At 40.7% G+C, this 21481-nt stretch overlaps 1 protein-coding gene across 1 annotated transcript in view; it reads left to right on the top strand.

The window, feature by feature from the left end:
- grik2 (glutamate receptor, ionotropic, kainate 2) overlaps positions 1-21481 on the top strand; it is a 142101-nt gene that overhangs the window by 37613 nt on the left and 83007 nt on the right. Inside the window, 3 exon segments of the mRNA XM_049027148.1 lie at positions 6499-6666; positions 7915-8172; positions 18013-18194. Coding sequence (XP_048883105.1) covers positions 6499-6666; positions 7915-8172; positions 18013-18194 — 608 coding nt within the window.

Raw genomic sequence — 21481 nt, 5'->3', positions numbered from 1 at the left:
CTTTGTTTCTGGGCTGTGACAATGCTAAAGGTGATGTACAGGGTACAGTCTGTCATACTCAAGGAAGACACTGAGATAAATAAATAAGAGAATGCAAGCAACTCTCTTCTCAGCTTTGGGTTATTTAGCGATCCAAAAACCTAAAAAAAAAACGGACTCGATCAATGTTACACATGAAGAGGTTGCTAATGGGCATTAAAGTGAATTTATTAATTAAAGAAACCCAGGGGTTGTTTGGAAACAGTAAACCCTGTACTCCTAATCATAATATAGACATTACACTTTAATTAATTTACACAAAGAGCGTGTTGCCCTCAATAGCTTAGTCATCTGGCTAGAGATTACTGTTTAAGGTTTAACCCTCAGCCCCAAATGTGATAGATTATTCTGATCCTGAACCACAAAATTGTTACATATAGTCAAAGCAACTTGTTAACTGAAAACAGCAAAGATGCTGTTGACAGTTTGTGTCTGAATGTAAAGTTGCTTGGCTATAAAATCAGATTTGTGTTATGTGAACTGATGTTTAGTGTTGACCTGTATGGGTTCTGTCAAAAGACAATCTCATATAGTGCAGCCATACTAGAGCCAAATATATGCGGTAAGACGTGTTCACTTTCACTGGTCATAGGTGTCCGCTTATAACGCACCTGTAGCCACTCTTAACAGGGCAAAGAGAACACTTTATAAGGGAATGGTAATTTGCTGTAGCATTAGCTGATATAATGCAGTGTAGTAAATCTATGGGATTTCCACCTGTCGGAAAGGTCAGAGCTGAATTTTGATCAGGGATACAGGCCAGCTGCTCGATAGCAGGGCTTTGTGTATTGAAGGAAATAGCAGCAACACAGTGGAAAATGCTGGCACCTCATGTTCTCTTTGTTTCACCTTCATGTCATGTGAGCAAGCCTTATCTAGGGAAATTAACTTTAATTAAGAGCAAAGGCCACTATTTATTGAATTTATTTTTTACAACCCAAACAGAACACCGAGATAAGTTTAGGAGAGTCAATCAGTGGAAAAATGGACTGGAATTTCAAATGAAATTCATTTTGGCGAATGGAACTTATAGACAGAAAAACTACTAAGCACTGAATGTTAAGCTTTTTCATTTTAAGCTGTGTTTAATGCTACATTATCAGCATACTTCGTAGATATTAGTGTCAGTCAGATTTTAGTTCATCTGAATTATTTAAAGTCATGTGCAAAGATTTGTAACAATAAATCACTAAAAATAGGTACAATATATGAATATTGTAAAACTATTACATTATGTATCTATGGCCAAAATGTAAACTAGGTGAAGGAGGGAATAGATTGAATCACTGCTGTACATAAGAAATTTTTACCAGCATTTCAGCACACAGATGATATGAAACCGCTGCCGACAAAGTAATTTTAAACGTTTTCATAAAAAAAGAGAATTGGCTCTATAAACTAACAAATAAATTAAGATTTGCCTCTAGTTGCGAGAGGCATCGTGCTGGAGTACATTACGAAGTTAAATGGAAGAACAGAGGAAACAGCGATAAAGATACGCCTGTCATATACATCACAGGCTTTAGTGAGAAGCCTATAAGAATCCTACACCAAATGGCGCACATGTACTGTAGGAGTAAAGGGGTGGAAAATTCCATATTCACAGGAACATGGAATATGAGTTTAGCGTTTTAAAATAATCAAATACCTATCTGTAGCAATTTGTACATTTTTGACTGCTGCAGAGTATTGTTAATTATTATTATCATCATCCTCATTATTATTAACAGCAACAACAACAACAACAATAACAATTTGCAGCTGCTTTATGATCCGATATATGATTGAAGCCCTATTTTGACAATGAACATTTTCTTATGTCTCACATCATATCTCGTCTCTTGTGAAACCAAAATGATGTCTAAGACATAGCTGTTATTTAGCTCTTTGGTTTTAATAAAGACAGAATATGTTGTGCATGAATGTTACGATACGTTGGTGTTCTGATGCTGGTGGACATCAATCTGTCAACAATAAAGACATTTTTATTGTTCAGATAAATAATTGAAACAATGTCAAAATGTCAGGAACAATGTCAAAATGAAACCTGATTGATTTTTGATTATCTTAAAAAGAATATTGAGACAGATGATGCTTCATTACTTTATTTGCATTATTATATAATGGCAGTCAAAGAAAATGTTTAAAGTTGTTTATCTGGATAATAACTGTATATCTCCTTGGAGAAAAGTAGAACATATGAAAATAAACAGTAACAAAAAAAAGAAAAAAAATTAAGAAAAAAACTGGAATTTCCTCTTTCCCAATAAGTTGATATCTTGTTGGAAGGCGAGGTGAACAGCTTGTCCCCAAACGTCTCATCAGGGGCACCCCAGTCATTTCTCACATTTCACTATTAGCTCACTTAATCAATTAACTTAAGTAGTTAAAGAATTCGATGAGGTATTAATTAACCAAACGTGGTATGCTGGTTGAGTCAACAAACATATATGTATATTGGATTATTACTGCAAATACTGGGGAGACTTTTGGAGAGGTTTTTAAATGGATAAGTTAATGGACTTTGAAAGACAGAAAATTATAGTTTTGCACCAACATGATTATCGTTTACACATTGTTTTCATTGAATGCCTAAGACACTTGCACAGTACTCTATTTTGTTTATGTATATAAAGGATTTGTGTGTTACTTGTGACAATCTTATGGTTATGATTAACCTTTATACAGTCTTTGTAACATCTGTAGAATCACTAGCCTATATGAAAACTATAGTTTCACATATTCAATCATAAAGAAATGGTATTAAGTTATTAAAAAACCCGTAGGCCAAATTACTTATTGTTTAAGTGTGCAGGTAGACTTTTTACTGTTTTTTAGGTTCCCTGCTCATCTGTAGGACAGAAAGGCCCTTGTGTTGCTTATGCCCTTTTCTTTACAATTTCAGGTCCTTAGCCACCATACAACTTACTTTTCTTATACTTTAAATAAACAGCATTGGTAATACTGTTCATCGGGTGAACCTGCTTTATGAGGGCACATGAATATGAATACTTTTTCAAGTATTTTTCTTTTTTCCAACTCTAATTTAGAAGTTCGAGTTCCCTGATCAGCATAGGTTAAACTCCCTCAGGTTGGCATGGCAGCTGTTGTGACAGAAAAACAAAATCATGTTAACCTACTAACAACATCAGAATTATCGACTGAAATGATATCAATCAAAGCAATTGTTCTGTTTGCTGGAGCATAGCCTTTCCCACCCATAAATATAGTCACACTGTTTCTTAATGTAATGACTTAATATTTATTGCGATGATTCAAGAGAACAGCATCACCAAAGGTGCAAAAATAACATCTCTTCCAATTTCTTTTAGATTTTAATATTGTTTTAATTTTACTACAAGAGAAGCTAAAACCTGAAACAGAAGTAATGACATTTATGAGATAAAATGCAATTTTTTCCTTCTTTTGTAGAGGACTAGCTATGACTATTGATACATTTGCAGTGACCACATCAAATTCAGCAATGTGGAAACACAGGAATAGAAGCAGTGCACTTCAAGGCTTCCAGTTAGAAAACTAGCCTACAGAGAATTACGATATCGATCACGCTGACAGATTGGCGTGATCAGCAGCCAGTCTGCCTTGAGTTACAATCATAAAGAGCATGGTGAATCTGGGTAAACGCTGCGGTGCCCACTTACACAAGAGCATCGATTGAGGAGCGTGTACCTGTTTGATTAATAATTAACCGTTACTGAATTTTGTATCGATTGCGTGATGCCAGCTGTGATGTATTGAAGGAGGCAGGACCGAGTGTCAGCTATACACTGCAATCAGCTGGGTATGACAGGAAGACCAAGGGCCACCCACCGGGATCCCTCTGATGATCACTATGGGAACATTTCTACCTCCACGAACACAGAATCACAGGATTTGTTCTATTCATTAAAGGCAGCAGTTGAACGTAGCCCTGAATGCTTTTGTACGTTGAGATTAAAATGTGACTCTATGAAGAAATCTTCTGTGAAGCTTAAAATTGTTGTTGTGAGTACTGTATGGTTGTAGTACAAGGCAATTATTATTATTATTATTACTATTAAACTTTATTTTCGGGGCATCTCCTTTAGCTTTTGTGGACTTGATTGACTTTTAGGTGAGTAGGACTTAGTGGTCAAAATGGCAGCATGTTACTCAGCACAGTAGTGTGAAGCTCATTACTTTGGGTGGAACATTCTGAAACTCTGCCTGCAGACTCATGGAACCTCACATAGATTTGCACACATATTACTGAATTCCTCCTATGTGGTTATGGCACAGTGGCTCTCAGGGCAGTACTTCTACAGAGACACCACGCGTCACCCTGGCTCCTTCGAAAGGTTCAACCAGCCCCACCGCTTGCCCATAGTGTGTGCGGATGCATGTTGGGTGGGTGGTGAGCACCCAGCTCCCATGATGGGACGGTCGCTAGTTTGGGTCTGGCTTCAGCAGAAGACTCACATCTTTATTAGCCCCTTGATCGAGGCCTTTAACCTCCCTCTCCCCGCCCCCAAAATGCTCTAGGGGCACGAGATAAGTGGCTGTGCTCAGATGCAAAGCTTCTCTCACAGCTGTGCATACGTGTGTGTTCATCTTGAAGAAGAGTACGATTGTATACGCGATAATAAGCACTCCAATATACGCACACCAATGGCAAATATAACATCATCGCTTTAAAAAAGAGACTCCATCACCTCACCAAAGAAAAGCAGGAAGCAAAAAAGTAAAATGAAATAATGATTGTCAGATAAAACTATAGGAAACTCATCCATGCAACACGCATAAATGGTCATGTTGCCCTCCAGTCGTTCAATGCATTATCAGTAAAGGCAAAATGATGCATCAGTATCATGTCTAAGGAGCGTAATTTACTTTATATTTTCACATAATTTACCATTAATGTAAGGGGAAAGGCATTTATGTGAACATCTATTAAGTATGAATGAGGGTTGCAAATGCCCAGGCTTCCAATTATAGTTCATCCAATTTAACTAAGTTATCAGTTCCTTCAAGCTCATCACAACATGCAAATAGGCTTCCCCCTTGGGAAGAATGTTAATCAGGGTAAAATTTCCACAGTCATAGTTGCCAATTGTCTTCTTGTGGTTGTCGTTCACTGGATTCCCATATTCTTTACTATATTTTGATTGGGTTTCATGACCAAAATGATTAATGTAACTTTCATTTCACTACAATATGCTTAATATGAAGCCGCACTTTCTTTAGAGCATATAGTTATCATAAAAAAATGTGAAAGAATTGCCATGTATAATGCAAATTAATTTCTATAGCATTTTCAGATAATCTTTTGCGGCAGTATTGGTATGTAAATAGTCTGAATCTTTCATTGTTATGCTGTAAAATAAACAAGTAATATACAGTCAAATCTCTGATTGCTAGTAACTTAGTTGGCAAGTATTTTGCAAGATGAGCAAAAATTTAAAATAAATTTTAACTTGACAAACGAGCGAGGTCTTGCAATACAAATATTACGTATAAGCTTTGTCTGCCGCGCGTCACGTGATCACAACTGAGCCGATGGTTCTTCCTTCTCTCTCGCTGTGGGATTGTGGGAAATCATCTCCCATGCTCGGTCTTGGTCTGCGTGCCTCACTCGTTTTCAAAATTTTGTAGAAAAGCACCACCTGAATAAGGGTGTAGCAGTACGAGCGATGAATCTGTTTAACAACAATGCAATGTCCATATTTCCGCAAAATCGAAAATGAGGCAAGGCGGCTGTCATTGGGTAGGTTCCTTGTTAAAGTTGCACAACAAGAAAAAGATTCTAGTGAGCCAACAGATGATGGCACTGATCAGCAGTGATTCCGTTAGTTTTAATGAAAGCCTTCCTACAAAATAACCATCCTTTTCTCCTCTTTCTCGTCTCCCTAACACCATCCATGATTCTTTTCAAATGTAAAGTGCAGGTTAATTTGTTTTATGGATTTTTTACTTTATATTTTGTATTAATCATTTTTATATGAATATTTTTGGGTTGTGGAACGAATCATCTGAGTTTCCATTATTTCTAATAGGAAAATTGGGAAAAATGCAAAATCGTAAACTGAGAAATCAAGCTAACGGTCATGGAGTACAGCATCCGAAATCAGGGAGGAAAATTTTGATTTGGCTATATGGTTTGTCCCAAGGGTTTAAGTATGTGACCGATAATGCAACACAGGTGTTAACAATCAGTAAGCCGAACAGTCCCTTCAGGATATGTGTGTGTGTGTGTGTGTGTGTGTGTGGGGGGGGATTCTGTATGGTGAAATCTGAGGTCTGAGATGGCATGACTGTAGATATGAAAGTGGTCATTAATTTGACAGATTTACAGTTTTCTGATGCCAGATATTAAATGGAAATTATGAATAATAATTATGAAATGAGTCACTTTGTATAAATGCTAATCACATAGTAGGAATTCATAACCCAATGGTAACATTCTGTCTGTTCCTCATCCAGGTGGAATCTTTGAATCTATCGAAAGTGGCCCATCAGGAGCAGAAGAACTGGCCTTCAAATTTGCTTTAAACACAATCAACAGAAACAGAACTCTACTGCCAAACACAACTCTGACATACGACATCCAAAGGATTAACATTTATGACAGTTTTGAAGCTTCAAGAAAAGGTAAACTTTTTTTATAGAAAAAATATATAACTTGTACTTAATGAGCGGTTAAGAACTGTGTATTTGCTTGAGTGGGGTTTTTAGTCGTCTACTGGTGTGTATATGCCAGGAAAAACACAACTATGTGGTTAAGAAATAATTAGTTTTATATAATGACGGCCATAAGCAGCCGGAGTGGCACTGATGATGAAGTCTATCATGGTTAACCGTCCATTCCTGGTAAAGTCTGCTTTAGGGTCACTGTGTACCGCGGCCATCCCACTGCAAATCCGGATGATTAATCGCTGCAGTGATTTTGCATTACGTATATATAATTTCTGATTTTGAAGGTTTTAAAAATTCTGCACCCACAGAGGGTGGAGTTGTGCATAGCCTTATGTCATAGTGTTCCCCAAGCTGCAACCAGTAAATAGGAACTGTAAATCACAGTCCGTAAATAGCTCACTGCGTAAATGGGACACTGCGGCCAGCATATGTACCCATACACTGATGTCCTCTCATTACAAGGATTGAGCCCAATCTTAGTTTTCTTATGCTGTTATATTAAGCTTTTGTTATCAGTCTGAATAAATTACAGCTGTGTGTTTAAAAGAGACCCAACTGGATTAAATTCAGTTCAACCTTCAACAAGCTTCTGGACAGCAGAAGTGCAAAATAGATTGAAAACTGTGCACTTGTTATTCATTTATTTCAGTATGGATTGTGTAGAAACCTTGCTAAGTTTGTCCATAGGACTTTGGAAATACACAAACATAAATTCAAGAATCTGAAAGGGATATACTTTGTTTCACCTCTTTTATATATATAAAAAAATTATTTAAAAAGCATCAGGAAGAGGTTTGACTGCTTGCTGACTGGGTGATAAACAGAGAGGTAGCAATTCTTTCCTCTGACCAAACAGCTATTAGAACTCCAAAACTAATAAATTGATTACTAAATCAAATTTTAATATACTTATATACTATATTAAATAAATGATTTAATCAATGGAAGTTTTTTTTCAGCTCTCTGACGCCAGCAACCAATACGTGCATGCCACATTACATCGTTTACAACCCGAATAAAGTATTTGAAATGAATTTAGTACATACAATCAAGAAAATTATTTATTTAATAGGTATTTTTTTAAAGCTGGTTTTGCAGGCATTGACGGTACAGTTATGTACCTACACTGGCTAGCATAGGATCTGTCAGCATATTTGCCCTTTTTTTCCTCCTGTTATTGATAGACTTCTGTCTTCTCTCCAGCCTGTGACCAGCTGTCCCTGGGGGTGGCAGCCATCTTTGGTCCCTCCCACAGCTCCTCGGCCAATGCTGTCCAATCCATCTGCAACGCGCTGGGCGTGCCACACATCCAGACCAAATGGAAGCACCAGGTCTCTGATAACAGGGACTCCTTCTACGTCAGCCTCTACCCAGATTTCTCCTCCCTCAGCCGGGCTATTCTAGACCTGGTCCATTTCTTCAAGTGGAAGACGGTCACCGTTGTCTATGACGACAGCACAGGTGAGTGCTAGTCAGACTCCTGCCCAGTCGGACAGAACTGTTGGTGTGATGTTGGAGTTGACAGACTTTTGGCTTGCTTTTGCTGCCCTGGGGTCTTTGAAACATTACATCTCAGTGCTAATCTCAGCTTCTCTACTTTTTGAAAAAATGGCCATGAAATTAGCAGATGTAGTTTTAAACTGTAAAAGGACACCATGGTTAACTACTGAATATGAAAAAGAATACAAAGCCTTATGAGAAATGTACGACTGTGTGTCCATTCAGCCAGCCATCCATCTATTTTCTGAAACTACTTGTCCTATTCAGGGTTGCGGGGGTCGAGAGCCTATCCCAGAGGCTACAGGCACTGCAGGGCAGTGAACTACCCAGGATGGGGCACCAACCCATTGCATGCCACGCGCACACACACACACACACACACACACACACACACACACACACACACACACACACACACACACACACACACACACACACACACACACACAAAAAACCAGGTTGGTTATTATATCTTGGTGGGGATTCTCCATTCAATTCTATAGGGAAAACTCTCATCCCAACATGATGACCTTAAGCCCTACCCAGCCCTAACCTTAACCATAAGTAACCAAACAAAACAAGAAACTTTTTACTTTTCTGATCACATTCACAGATCTTTGTGGGAACCTGAAACATGGCCCTCACAATGTCAAAAAACAGCTTTTTATTACATTGTGGGGCACATTTGGTCCCCACAATGTAATATAAACCTACTCCACACACCATTTACTTCTGTGTATGTTATATATAATTTAAATTGTAGTGGCAACAATTTAGAAAATGGTGGTTGGCACATATGCAGATGCTCCTTTTTGTGTGTTACAGAAATCTGTACAGTATGAGGCTGCAGCAGCGCCCCTAAATCTTGGAGCCCTTTCATTTTCCTGCAGCTGAAATTGATTTCTACTGGACCTGATGCTGCTGTTGATCCATGTAGATGGTTATGGTGACTTTGAGATAGGGTTAACAGCGATATGATTTTCGTGTCACAAGGCTGGGAAATTGGATCCCCAGGGACCACATGAGATGCAGATCTTTCCCATTATTTTAATCCCGAAGTCCCCACTGGCGTTGATTCTGCTAAATGTCTGGATCTAATTTTAACATTCCCCCTAAGTAGCTTAAAATAAACATGCAGTCATTTTCTGAAGTTGCATGAAAAAAAGCTGGTGAAAATTTGGTTCATTTGGTACATTGGTTTGCACAGCTCACTTAATTTAAGGGAAATGTTTTCAAAGCATTTCTAGGATGGTTGGATTTTCTGTAAGTGGTGTTGCCACAAAACTCAAGGATTAATAAAATTCCATTCCACATATGCATTTAGAAAACGTGTTTATTTGAGTTTCTCATCCAACATGTGAATCAGTTAGCTGGAAAAGCCCAGCTTATGTATCAGAAAGTCAAGAAAATGTGCTTTAATGTCACATCGGTGTCACCTTTTGTGAGGATATCATGGGTTAATGGAATCTGTGATTTTGTTAGCTGCAAAGCAGAAGCAGGTGCTTTCAGAGAAGAAGTGCGCAGTGAATGTGTAGTGTCATGCCTGGCCACCTTGTTGCTGCTAAAGCAGGGTTTATGTGCCTGTTGCCATGACAATGCCACCAGCAACAGAGAGAATAGGGAGAGAACTGGAAAGCACAGGTAATCATGTAAGAGCAATAAGTAACATACAACTAAAGTAACACAGCTATTAATTAATTATGCAGTCACCCCTTCTCATGAAATTAAAAAGTCAAACAGTTGTTTAATTATTCATTAATTGATTACGCAGTCATAGCTCTATGGATGGTAAAATAAATTTTGCTATCCGTAAAGCAGTGCATAATTAATTACCCTGTCGAATTAATATTTCTGTGTCGCACTGGGATTCTGTCATTATTTAAATATACATATAATTTTCACTCCCTCCACCTGTGCATACACCGCGAGTCTGGAGCCAATCCCAGGAAGCACAGGTCACAATGTGGGTAGCCCCCGGGGAGCCTGTCCCTCACAGGGGACACTCGGGCCAGTTGATGAGGGCTGATTTGCCTAAGCGCATGTTTTTGGCTGTGGGAGGGAATCACGTGACCTAAAGAGAACGTGCGCAGTGTGCGTGTGTGTATATATATATATATATATATACACACACATACTTTATAGCTTTGGTCAGCTGGTTGGAGTGAGATTTTCAATTCGAAGGCTGCACACACATGCATACACATTTACATACGAGTAACACCTTTATTACCTTGTAAATAGTCTGTAGGGTGTGCAAACCGCTCCAACGCTTTTGATATAGCTGTTAGATTTTTAATGGAATAATATATACAATATACTTGCCGTCAGATTTCTTGCGTGAGCCTATGTGTCACGCCAGATGAGTTGGCAGCCCCGCATTAGTCTGCAGAAAGCATGGTAGTAGCAATGGATTGTACTGAATCGCCAATAAACTTGAAACCTGAGCTGCTGTAATACTCAGAGAAGATTTTCCCCCGCCCAATCGTTACCATAAGTGTGTTTATAGCCACGCTGATGTCTTTTTTAATTTTGTTCATTTAAAGGTCAGCGTGGGCTCGTAAGAGCGCATTCACCGAGGAGCGTTTGACTGTTGGACATTTGCGGCGAGCCGCTTTAGCGAAGGCAGATGAAAGTTGAGCGGCGTTTTCCGAAGGGTTTTGTGGAAGAAAGCGGTCGATGTTCCAATGTGTTTATGATGCTGACCTTTATTCGGCATCTCGAGAGACTGAGTGTAAAAAGAAAAAAAACGCAGTCATACAGACCTGATTCACGATAAGCGCCTTGAAGCTCAGAGACCGCGTCCACCTCTTGTCAGAACTGCCACGCAGATCGATATATATTTTTGTATTTACTCAGGCCGGGGTCCTCCAAGTATATCTCAGAGTAAGGTAGCGACGTGAATATGAGCAAGCTGTGCTGGAAAAGATCCAGCGCGTCCCAGGTCCCCTCCAGTAATCTGTTTCAATTTGATGTGTGTGAGTGCACCGATCTCGCGCAGGAGACAGTAATGAATAAGGCACTGCGAGTGCAATGTCCATCACGCGCCCCACTGCAGCCTGCCACCCTGTTTGGTGCCTCGTGAGCTGTTGGCATTAATGCGGTGGTAATTCAGGTTTACCGTTTCAATTTTTAACGATGTTTTTTAATTAAATAAGTGCCATAATGAACCGGCGTGCACTGCGGTGTTTTATAAGCGTCAGCCGGCGCGCTGGCTGCTCGGCAGAAGGCTCGTAACGCTCTTAATGGACATGACGGCGTCGTGATGCCTGCAGTGAAATCTCTCCTTGTTCACAACCTGACCGTGGCACCGTTGACTGTCTGCGCCAAACAAAGTTAGACCAATTAAATGTCATCTCGTTTTCTAATGCCATCTTAAGCGCGAACACAATTTATCATTCACATTCTTTTGCTGTTTAGTTTTTAGACAGCAAATTACTTTCATTTATTAGAACAATCTCCATTTACTTCGGTGCAGCCATTGCTAGCACGAAAAACATGGAATCTGGTTATTTTATTTAAAAAGAGAAAGACGTGATGGACAGGCACCCAGTCCAGGGCACCTCCCGCCTGTGCCCTCTGCTTCCTTAGGTAATTGTATGTTATGTAAATCGATGTTAAGCTATTCAGTGAATTGTTTCGTCTCATTTACCCTTTCCCATAAAATATTTTTGTCTCGGGGGGGGGCTATCACAGGGATAACATGGTTGTAAAGGGTGGGATCTGGAAGAAACCAATCTCACATGGTGAGAAACTGTAAACTCCATGCAAGTCCCCCAAACTCTGACCTACCATCCACCCTGTATTACATACGCTAGTGGCCAAAATTGTGGAAACACTTCCAGTATTTAGGAATTGCAGAGCTTTATTCAGCTGTTGCTCCAGTTACTTATTTAATCATCCAATGTATGATTTTACAAATATCTTACATTGGAAGATGAAATAAGTAACTGGAGCAACATCTGAATAAAGTTATGCAATCTCTAAAAACTGGAAGTATTTCCACAATTTTGGCCACTTGTATGTATGTGCACGTGTTCCCCCAGTCTGATAAAAATCTATTATTTTGACATTGTAGGGATCATTTTTTATATAAATACAAATATGTGTGTGTGTATGTTTATTGTATATATTGTATTGTCACGATCGCCCGGGAACGCTGGGGAGCGGGTGATCGCTCGGGCAGGCAGACGGGCAGAAAGCAGGCAGACAGGCCAAAAACGGGGAATTACGGGGTTTATTACGGGTTAGGGAACAAGGAAACATCTGACGCCAATGAACATCAATGACAGACGAACGACTCAGGCAAGACATGGACTTAAAAAGACAGGACTGGTTGAAAATAATCAGACACAGCTGGGCACGATCAGGGAAGCACACGTGGATAATCAGGGGGGCGTGGCACACACGAGGATCGTACGAGCTGGGCGTGACATGTATGTTATAGGTATATAAAAATAGGTTTATATGTATGAGATGGCTGCACAGTCCAGAGTTATGGGACAAATCCTGCTCTGTACTGGTGAAGTTGCATGGTCTTCCTGTCTTTAACAGGTTTCCTCTGGTATTGTCTTTAAATTACACTTAGTATGCGTGTTTGTGTAATATGATGGAGGCCTTTTGCACTACCTAGAGCGGGGAGGATTAAAATAAGTGTATAGTGCTCACTGGCCGCACCCCATGTGACCCTGAACGCTGAAGCAGCTGGAGGATGGATGGAATGATGTACACATGCAGTAATACACATGATGATTTTGCTACATATTCTGCTGTATGAATGAATACAATTTTTTGATAAAAATGTCAGGGATGCTGTGAGATGAAATTTATAATTATCGTACTGTAAAAGAGCTTTTCATTTAAACGGTTATGTAGAATAATTATCGCATTTTAGTTTGATACAGCGTTAAAAAAACTCCCCACAAAATACCCCACATTTGAGGTGAAATCTGAGGTCAAATTCAGCTCAAACAGTCTGTAATATAAGTATGTACATTTTTTTGGATGCATTCTTTGAACGGCCAGGACAAGCGGTTAGAGAGTGGATGGATGAATGGATGTTTGAAAGACATGTAGAAGATACACGATATTGTCAGTCATCAGATGCCATAAACTGGATTTGCCCTTCTGCCATGTCTAATTATCTGCTACAGCTCATTTTTAATTACAAAGAATACATGATAATATTTGGCATTGTTCTTCTGCACTGTGGATGATGGATCGTTGTTTCACTGAGAACTGTACCTCATCTTACCTACTTAATGTTTATTTAAAGCTTAGAATAATTTTAATGGTATTGAAATACTTTTTTATTTGTGACTGCAAAGCTCAGCAGAGGATAGGATGCATACTTACATTCTCTCATCTGCTTAAATTAGTATTTTAAATAAAATTAGGAATACATGAATATGAATGTAATAATCACCTTCTTCTAGACATATCTCATTATGCACACAATTACACATATAATTATATTACCTGATCAAATAAGGAACAGCTAGTTATGTAATCAAAGAAGGCATTTTCTTTGAATGTTTATAGGCTAAATTACACATAGATGCAAGTTCAATTTTGTTCTTTTTAAATAATTGTCATAGGATCTTTATCAGATTCTATATTATGTTTAATTGTTCATGATATAATTAAAGGACGATTTGCATAATTGAAGGTGGCTGTAATTTATTAGAAATCTCAAAGTTTATCAATGAAGCAACATTCTGGTCACGTTTATTTTTATTGTTAGTTTTTCCCTTTCATCCTTGATTTGCCTCCATAAGCGTATGGTGTAATTAAGTACAGAGAGTGGCATGAACCCTTGTGACAAGGTGTTTAAGATTATAACACGCATATAGTTGCGAGCCAGATGTTCCCATATATTAAATAAATTGTGCTTAATTGCTGTGGAGAGCTGCAGCATATTAATGTGCAGCTTGGAGCTCAAAGTCAGAGTGACAAAGGTGTTTTCTCCCTGGTCAGTCAGTGAACCCCTTTGCAGTCCCCTGAAAGGTCCAGAAAAAGAAAGGAGAAATTAAATTCTTTCATGAATGGGTGCATGTGTGTAATTGCCCAAAATGAATGGTTCTGTGTCCCTGAATGAACTGTTAAAACCTTTGACCGGAAACACGTTTTAATGTTTTTTTTTCCCTCCCATTTATTCACCACGTTTAATCGAATGTGAAAATAAAGAAAGGGCAGTGGCGTTGCCGCATTAAGCCCGACCTTTTGTACCTGGAGCGAGCCTTGTGATTTACCACTGGCCGCCAGAGCAGAACGGAGCGTCGCCGTGGGCGACGGGCAGACGGCCCCATCCAAAAACACCTGTCTCTCTCTTCCTCCACGAGGCCGGCTGGCGAGCCGGCGAAGGTTGTTCCGCTTAACATATTTGGAGGCTTTGAGCAGCATGTTTGAGTGATGCAACTGTTTTGGTTATTTATTGGTGACTTTCTTCCCCTCCCCCCACTCACGGCTCGTGGGGAGCTCCCTGTGACCGAGAGGACTGCTAATAAACGTTCTGAGCGGATGAAATATTCATGCGGAGTTAAATTTGGATCCCGGAGACGTTGGGAGGAATTAGGCGCAGTCTGTAAAGATCAAAGCTGACAGGGCCACTTTTGGCTTGCAGAAAACTCTCCTGTGAATTTTTCTATTTTTGGTGGCACCTTATTAGACACGCAGAGGTGGATTCCCTGAGTTATTCATGCGTTTTTGGTTTATTGTCCTATATCTTACAATATATTGTCATTTTATTTTGATGCATTTGTTTTTGTTTGTTTTCCATGCTATGGAATAGATCACACTTCAGCATATACACGTGGCTGAACGCTACTGAATGTGAAAAACAAACGAGAATCTGAATGTAAAACTGTCTCGACTTGTGGACGGAAGCATGTGACATGGTGTCAGGCAGGGAACAGGGAATGTCGTGTCTTTTTCAGGGGGAGCAGGACGGCGCAGGAACGGGACTGACAGCACACACTGAGGAAATAAGACAAGAACAGAAAGCTGGCGTTTTGGCAGGGACTGAAATGCAGACAGTGGGTGGGCTGAGGGCAGGAGAGCGTGGACCTGTCAGCGGCTTCTACCGCTCGGGTAGTTGTTGCGTCTCTCCGCTTACTAGAGGCAAAAGCAAAAAATCAGTTTATACCCATGACAGGGAGAGATGAGATTAATCATCACAGCAGACTTGATCAGTTTACATTAATTTATTTAGCAGACACTTTTGTCCAAAGCAACACACAAGTGAGGATTAGTGAGCAAGGTCAGACACAGTCCCTGAGGAGGTTGGGGTTACGGGCCTGGCTCAAGGGCCTGATGGTGCAATCATTCTGCAAGCCATGGGCTTTGAACTAGTGACCTTCCGATCACGGGCACAGTGTCCTGACAGGCAGAGCCACATACCCCCAGATCCCTCAATGATCAGCACCTCCGCAACCTCTAACCTTATTAGCTATATTAAGGAATAAAAGTGCACATGGCCCACTCAGTATAGTGGAGTACAAACAACAGAGAAACATGGACAGTAAGTGGAGGTTTGCAGACAGTGTGCTTAACAATCTGCACATCTAATCAGTGGAGAGTCATTCAGAGGGACTGGAACAACTGGAAAGTGTGGAGGGGATCACCCTTGGCATTCCTGTGGAGTCACTCAGTGGTCTTTGCTCAGCCCCCGGAGGCCGATTTGTGTGACTCCTAGCTGCATGTGTCCAGCTGCATCTTGCAGCTTCTGAGCCTTCGGGGTTGTATCAGCTCGCCATGGCCGAGGAAGCAGCAGTGGTGTGCGACAGGGCATTGCGGCGTGACCCGCAGGCCCAACGTGCCGGCCTAGCGCGCAGGCCTACTGCGCCGGCCTTGGATAGAGGAGCGCCTGGGGTCCGCTAGAGAAGATCCCGCTTCGCGTTTAGCGTCCCACAGTGTGACGCATTCAAGCGGAAAAAGAATCTAAGTAAACAACGCTTTGAGGAAATCGCCTTGGGACTCGACAATGCAGGATGAGAAAACATCTGGTTATGGCTGCTGCTTCACCAAGTATATAGAGAATATTCCTCCTTGTGTATTACCCATGCCAGAAAATGTACCTGTTTTATACAAACTTAATTTAAAATATTAATATAGTTTTTACCCAAATTTTACCGGGGCTCGATATGCCATACACTGTTTGCTGCCCATGCCAGTTCAAAAAGAGTAAAGTCTATGATAGACCACATTATACTGACAAGGAGCACATATGATTTTCAGGCGATTCTGATATATGTCATCGGTTACCCTCATCTTTCTGGAATAACCTGATAAATGAAGCTAGCAAAATAATGAGCAAACGACTCATGTTGAGCTGGTTACGGCTATTACAGATGTCCCCGGCTAGTTTTGAAGAGGAATTTCCAGATTATGGGAATCATTAAGCATCTATCCATCGGACTCATTTATGTAATTCTAATTAAAATACATCCATCCATTTCCTGCGAGGGCTTATTTGGTGCATAGTCACAGAGTCCCTGGATGGGACAGTAATTCATCTGAAACATATGTCTTTTTGTAGCGGGGGGTAACCAAGGCACCTGAAGGAAGTCCATGCAAACCCAGCATGTTTATGCAGACTCTGCAAACATAGGCTGGGGCAGGAATGAAGCCCACCAGCAGGGGGCGTGAGCCCACTGCGTTCCCACTGATCTAGTGTAAAAGCTCAGCAAGTTTAAAAAAAAGCATGTGAAGTAGCTTCAAATGTGACATGATTTGGTCTCTGCTGCAATAGAGAACTTCAGAGTGATCATTATATCTGGTAAATCATTTCGAGGGAGCTTTATCTATAATGGATATCGTGGTTTTGTGGCTTCGCTGGCATATACAGTAATGTAATGGCAAAGTGATATTAGCAGTAAGACAGCAAGGAAAGTGGGCAATAACATATGCTTCGGGGTTAGAGAATAGAGTTGTGGGAATGGGCAGTTTGGCTCCTGACAGATGTGTGTGAGAGAGACCTGGGCTAGTGGCTAGGTCAATAGCAAGGGGAAGGCAGGAGAGAACAGACAACAAAAAATGGCAGTTCACCCTAGCAAAATGCTCAGTAACAGACAAAAGGTACTGATGGACACACAGCCACAGAGTAATTAGAGTCAGCACGTTAGGAACGATGTCTAACAGATTCTAGCAGCCTAATGGCACTGCAGCACTGCAAGCTGGCCCAGGCTATGTAGCCAGGTGGGAACAGGTGTCATCATCAGATTGGCTCTCAGCCGGATCGAGGCATGATGGGAAGGGCATGTCATGGGAGTTCCTCCGGAAATCAAAAAAAATGTTTTGGCATCCACCCACCCCACCCTCTAGTGGCAGGAAGCCTTAACAAACAAATATTCTTAGTAGAGGACAATCCTGGTTTGCTTTGGACCATAAATGGGGAACTTTATGTGTTAGATGGAAATGGAAGGAGCAAACGAGAATGTTTGCAAGGGTTGTGTGGATCGTGTGCCTCTCCATTGCCACTGCTGCTGCTGACAGGCCCCAGGAGCCACTGAGCAACTGCTTAACTTCAGTTTGCAGGCATATGGATGGGAGTGGGGTCATTGTCCAGGGTACTGAATTTTTATGTTGTGAAGTGGTGCTGAATAGACAGTGTTCCCGACATCGAGGACCATGCCCCTGCGACCCTCTGCCCCCCCACGGCGTTACGGCCAGGGGAAGCAGCGAGGTTCTAGCCGGTGAATTGCATTTTTTTGTGTTATGCAAATGTGCAGTGGCCACGGGAGCGATTCCTTTCTCCGTAAATGTGCTCCTCTTCACGGTGTTCCATTCACCGTGTTCTCTCCCTAGGTCTCATTCGGTTGCAAGAGCTTATAAAAGCCCCGTCTCGCTACAACATTCGGCTGAAGATACGACAGTTGCCGGCAGAGACGAAGGACGCCAAACCGCTGCTGAAGGAGATGAAGAGAGGGAAAGAGTTCCACGTTATCTTTGACTGTGGGCATGAGATGGCAGCTGGGATCCTTAAGCAGGTGAACCATTGTCTCTGCATGCTCTCTCTCTCTCTCTCCCCCTCTCTCTTTCTCTCTCTCTCTCTCTCTCTCTCTCTCTCTCACACACACACACACCCCTGCAGATTGAAATACTTACACCCAAGTATAATAGAAGCACTGGATGGGCAGTACTGGATGGCTATAACTTATATTTTTATCTTTTATTTCATTCTGACAGCGCTATTTATCACAATGTTATTTATAAATTGTTTGCAGTGGGTGAATTATTTTTGCCATTGACTGATCTGTCTGTTTGTGGGCATTTGAAACTTGATGTCACAATGGGTTTCTCTTAAATGCCTCATATGGTATAAATATTAAATGTAGGCACAGTTTCCAAATGCAGAAAACATCCAGCACTGTGAATGTGAGGCAGCAGTTAAAGATTGAAGGCCTGGCTTCTTTGCAGAAACAGAAGGCCTGTTAGCCAAAAAATGCAGCCCAGACTGACAGGTGACGATCTCTGTGCCATAACGAGCTGAGAAGGATGAAGCTCCCGATTGTCTCATTAATACAAAAGACTGGCTCCTAAGGACCAGAATCCATGGCTTGTCATTGTTTACAGGGGTTATGTATTAGAAGAAATTAATCATGGCTGTACTGCAGGTGAAAGTGGATGGGTCATGATACACAGGGTATCATCAATTGTTGACCAGTGCCTTGCTAATTAATAGTTTTGTACTTTATCTCCACTTTCCTGCTTGTTGTAATATGCTCTATATTTAATGATGTTCATGCCAATAAAACAATAGATACTGGGATATTACTGCAACACTGATCTGCCAATTGTAAAGCCGTATATTAATCTGACAAAGAAGTTAGCGCATGAATGCTGAAACGGTAGCAACATTTGTCATCATTTATCTAATCTGTGCCATGGATTCTACAGGAAATAATCCTGCTCCAAACACCATATGAATTACCATTTTAGCATTACCATTGCATAAACTACTATTGATTAATTAAATGTATCATTTTAATCAGGAAAGCTCCTTAATTAAAATGTTTTTTTTTTTGGTTTCTTTTCATGCACTAAAGAAATGTAATCTTGTAAATAACTTCGGTGTTTTGTATCTCTGCAATGCTTTCATGGAAATGGATGTTTTAAACTTCTATAATTAAAGAGCTGTGGTTTTCTCCCAGGATTCCAGACTTGCATTAAATATTAAAGATAACATGGTTCACCCAGGCACTTACAAGGCTATTAATCAATTGCCGAAATGCAGATTGATAGTGAAGGTCAAGGACGCCTTGCATCAGTGGCAAGTGGCATGCAGTGTATGTCCCACTAATGAGCTGTAATAGAAGGCAGCTTCATTTTGTAGCATACCACTAATAATCAGGCTCATTTCTCTCTGTGAAACTTCTGCAGTGCTCGATGGATTACATCACAATGTTCTTCGGCAAACTGTTTGTTCTGATCTGTTCTGTTAACCCATCATTTCAACAAGCGATGTAATTCATAGAACAAGCCAGCCCCTATGATCTATCTCCAGGAATGCGTGTTCGGGGTTGCTGGTGTGGCTTGCACAAAGTAGCTATAGTAACAATATATGACCGCTGTAAATAAAAAGTGATAGTCAATGACCTAATTGCATTTAAAATAGGTGAATACTGCCTCTGCCAATCAGAATTAGCTGAAATTATCTGAGAAAAATCGATTACTGTCCATCTTTATAGATAGGATTATGGTTGCTTTCCATGCTTGCTTTTCAGGAACTGGTTATGGGTTTCTGCAGGACAAGAACTTGGTACAATAACAGCCCCATTGATATAAAATACAACATTATAGACACAACAAAAATAAGATTCAAGGCTAATTGCAATACAATGTTACTATACAACATAGTGCATCTATGCCCTATGCAGCTTAGTGCATGCGAGCACAATAACGCAATGTCATACAACAAACAGAATGTACAACAACACTGATGTACAACAGCCAAGTAATACTGCAACACTGAACTGAGTTGAGGTGCTGTGATCGGCCACCTGACGAGGTGCATGGCAGCCCTGCCACCTCTAATCTTCATCCTTGCAGTGAAAGGGACTTCTACCTGGTATGTGATCTTTTCAGCAGTGGAGACCACCTGCTGTGGCCTGATCTTAGAGAGGGAGGGCGTTGGGGGGGGGGGGGGGGGGGGGACCAGGCTATGATTGAGGTAGTCAGCAGTAGTTCATCATGATGGAAGGTGAGCTTAGCATTGGAAGGCCAACCTCTCCTAGGATTTACTAATGATGGAGGTGGAGATAATGTCCCACCTCAAGGTGCTGGTGGACCTCAGAAATATTAATGGCTCAACCAATGACTTGGCTTGGCCATTGATTTTGAAGGAGAGTCATGCAGGAGGATGTCTACTAGTGTCCACCAGTCCACTACCCTTGACACCATCTTGATAGTGTTGACTTGGAGGTTATGAGTGCACCATGCTACAAGACTGATCACCTTCATTCAGAAGGTCTCATCATTAGATATGAGGCCCGCTACTATCGTGTCATCCATAGACAAGGAATTTGGTGCATTTGTAGAGGTGTCAGCCTTTTCTGCATGCTGACATTTTCATGCATATGATCTGTTCTAAGTGTCCTATATGTGATGAAAATGATGACTGTGACAAAGATGCACTAAAGCCGTCCCCCAGCACTACTGCTGTAACAAGCTTAGTGTCAGGGCTTACACAAGCCACTTTACATGTTCCATTAGTGGGACTGCTAATTTGCATTTAACATAATAGAAAAGCATTGCATGTTGCCTGCAGTGCCATCTTGCTCTGTTCATAGTTCCATTCAAGAACCAGAACTTTTGAGTTAACTTTTCTGGGTACACAAGCTATTTGAGAACTTGTGCTTGTCATGGATTCCGATTGTTTGCCCTGTATTATGTATGTTCTGTCTTATGCAAGCAAATGAAAAAAAAACATATAATGTAAGTTCCTGAACATTAAATTCTGCAATTATACATATCCTAACAGGACAAATCCTCACAGGGGAATCAGTCCAAGATGCTGGAGACTAAATTATGTTGTTTAAATTCTGTTATGCAACATTTTCAGTAACAATCGACTAACAAAACGAACCAACCCATCTGCTTGTAGACTTTAAATCTCTTTTTTGAGTGGCTGGTAGCAAATGTTATTAATTTTCCACACAACAACTTCACAGTCAAATCCAAACTTTCATTTTAAGCTTATTCTTTCTGTTTTGCCTTTCTTACCCCATCTTGTTATGTGAAAATCAGATTCTGTAAACAGTGAGTGGACTGTATA

Source organism: Brienomyrus brachyistius, chromosome 9 (genome assembly GCF_023856365.1).
Source record: "Brienomyrus brachyistius isolate T26 chromosome 9, BBRACH_0.4, whole genome shotgun sequence".
In the NCBI taxonomy this organism is placed as follows: Eukaryota; Metazoa; Chordata; class Actinopteri; order Osteoglossiformes; family Mormyridae; genus Brienomyrus; species Brienomyrus brachyistius.
The sequence above is the reverse complement of the archived record's forward strand: the minus strand, read 5'-3'. Positions and strand labels throughout refer to the sequence as shown.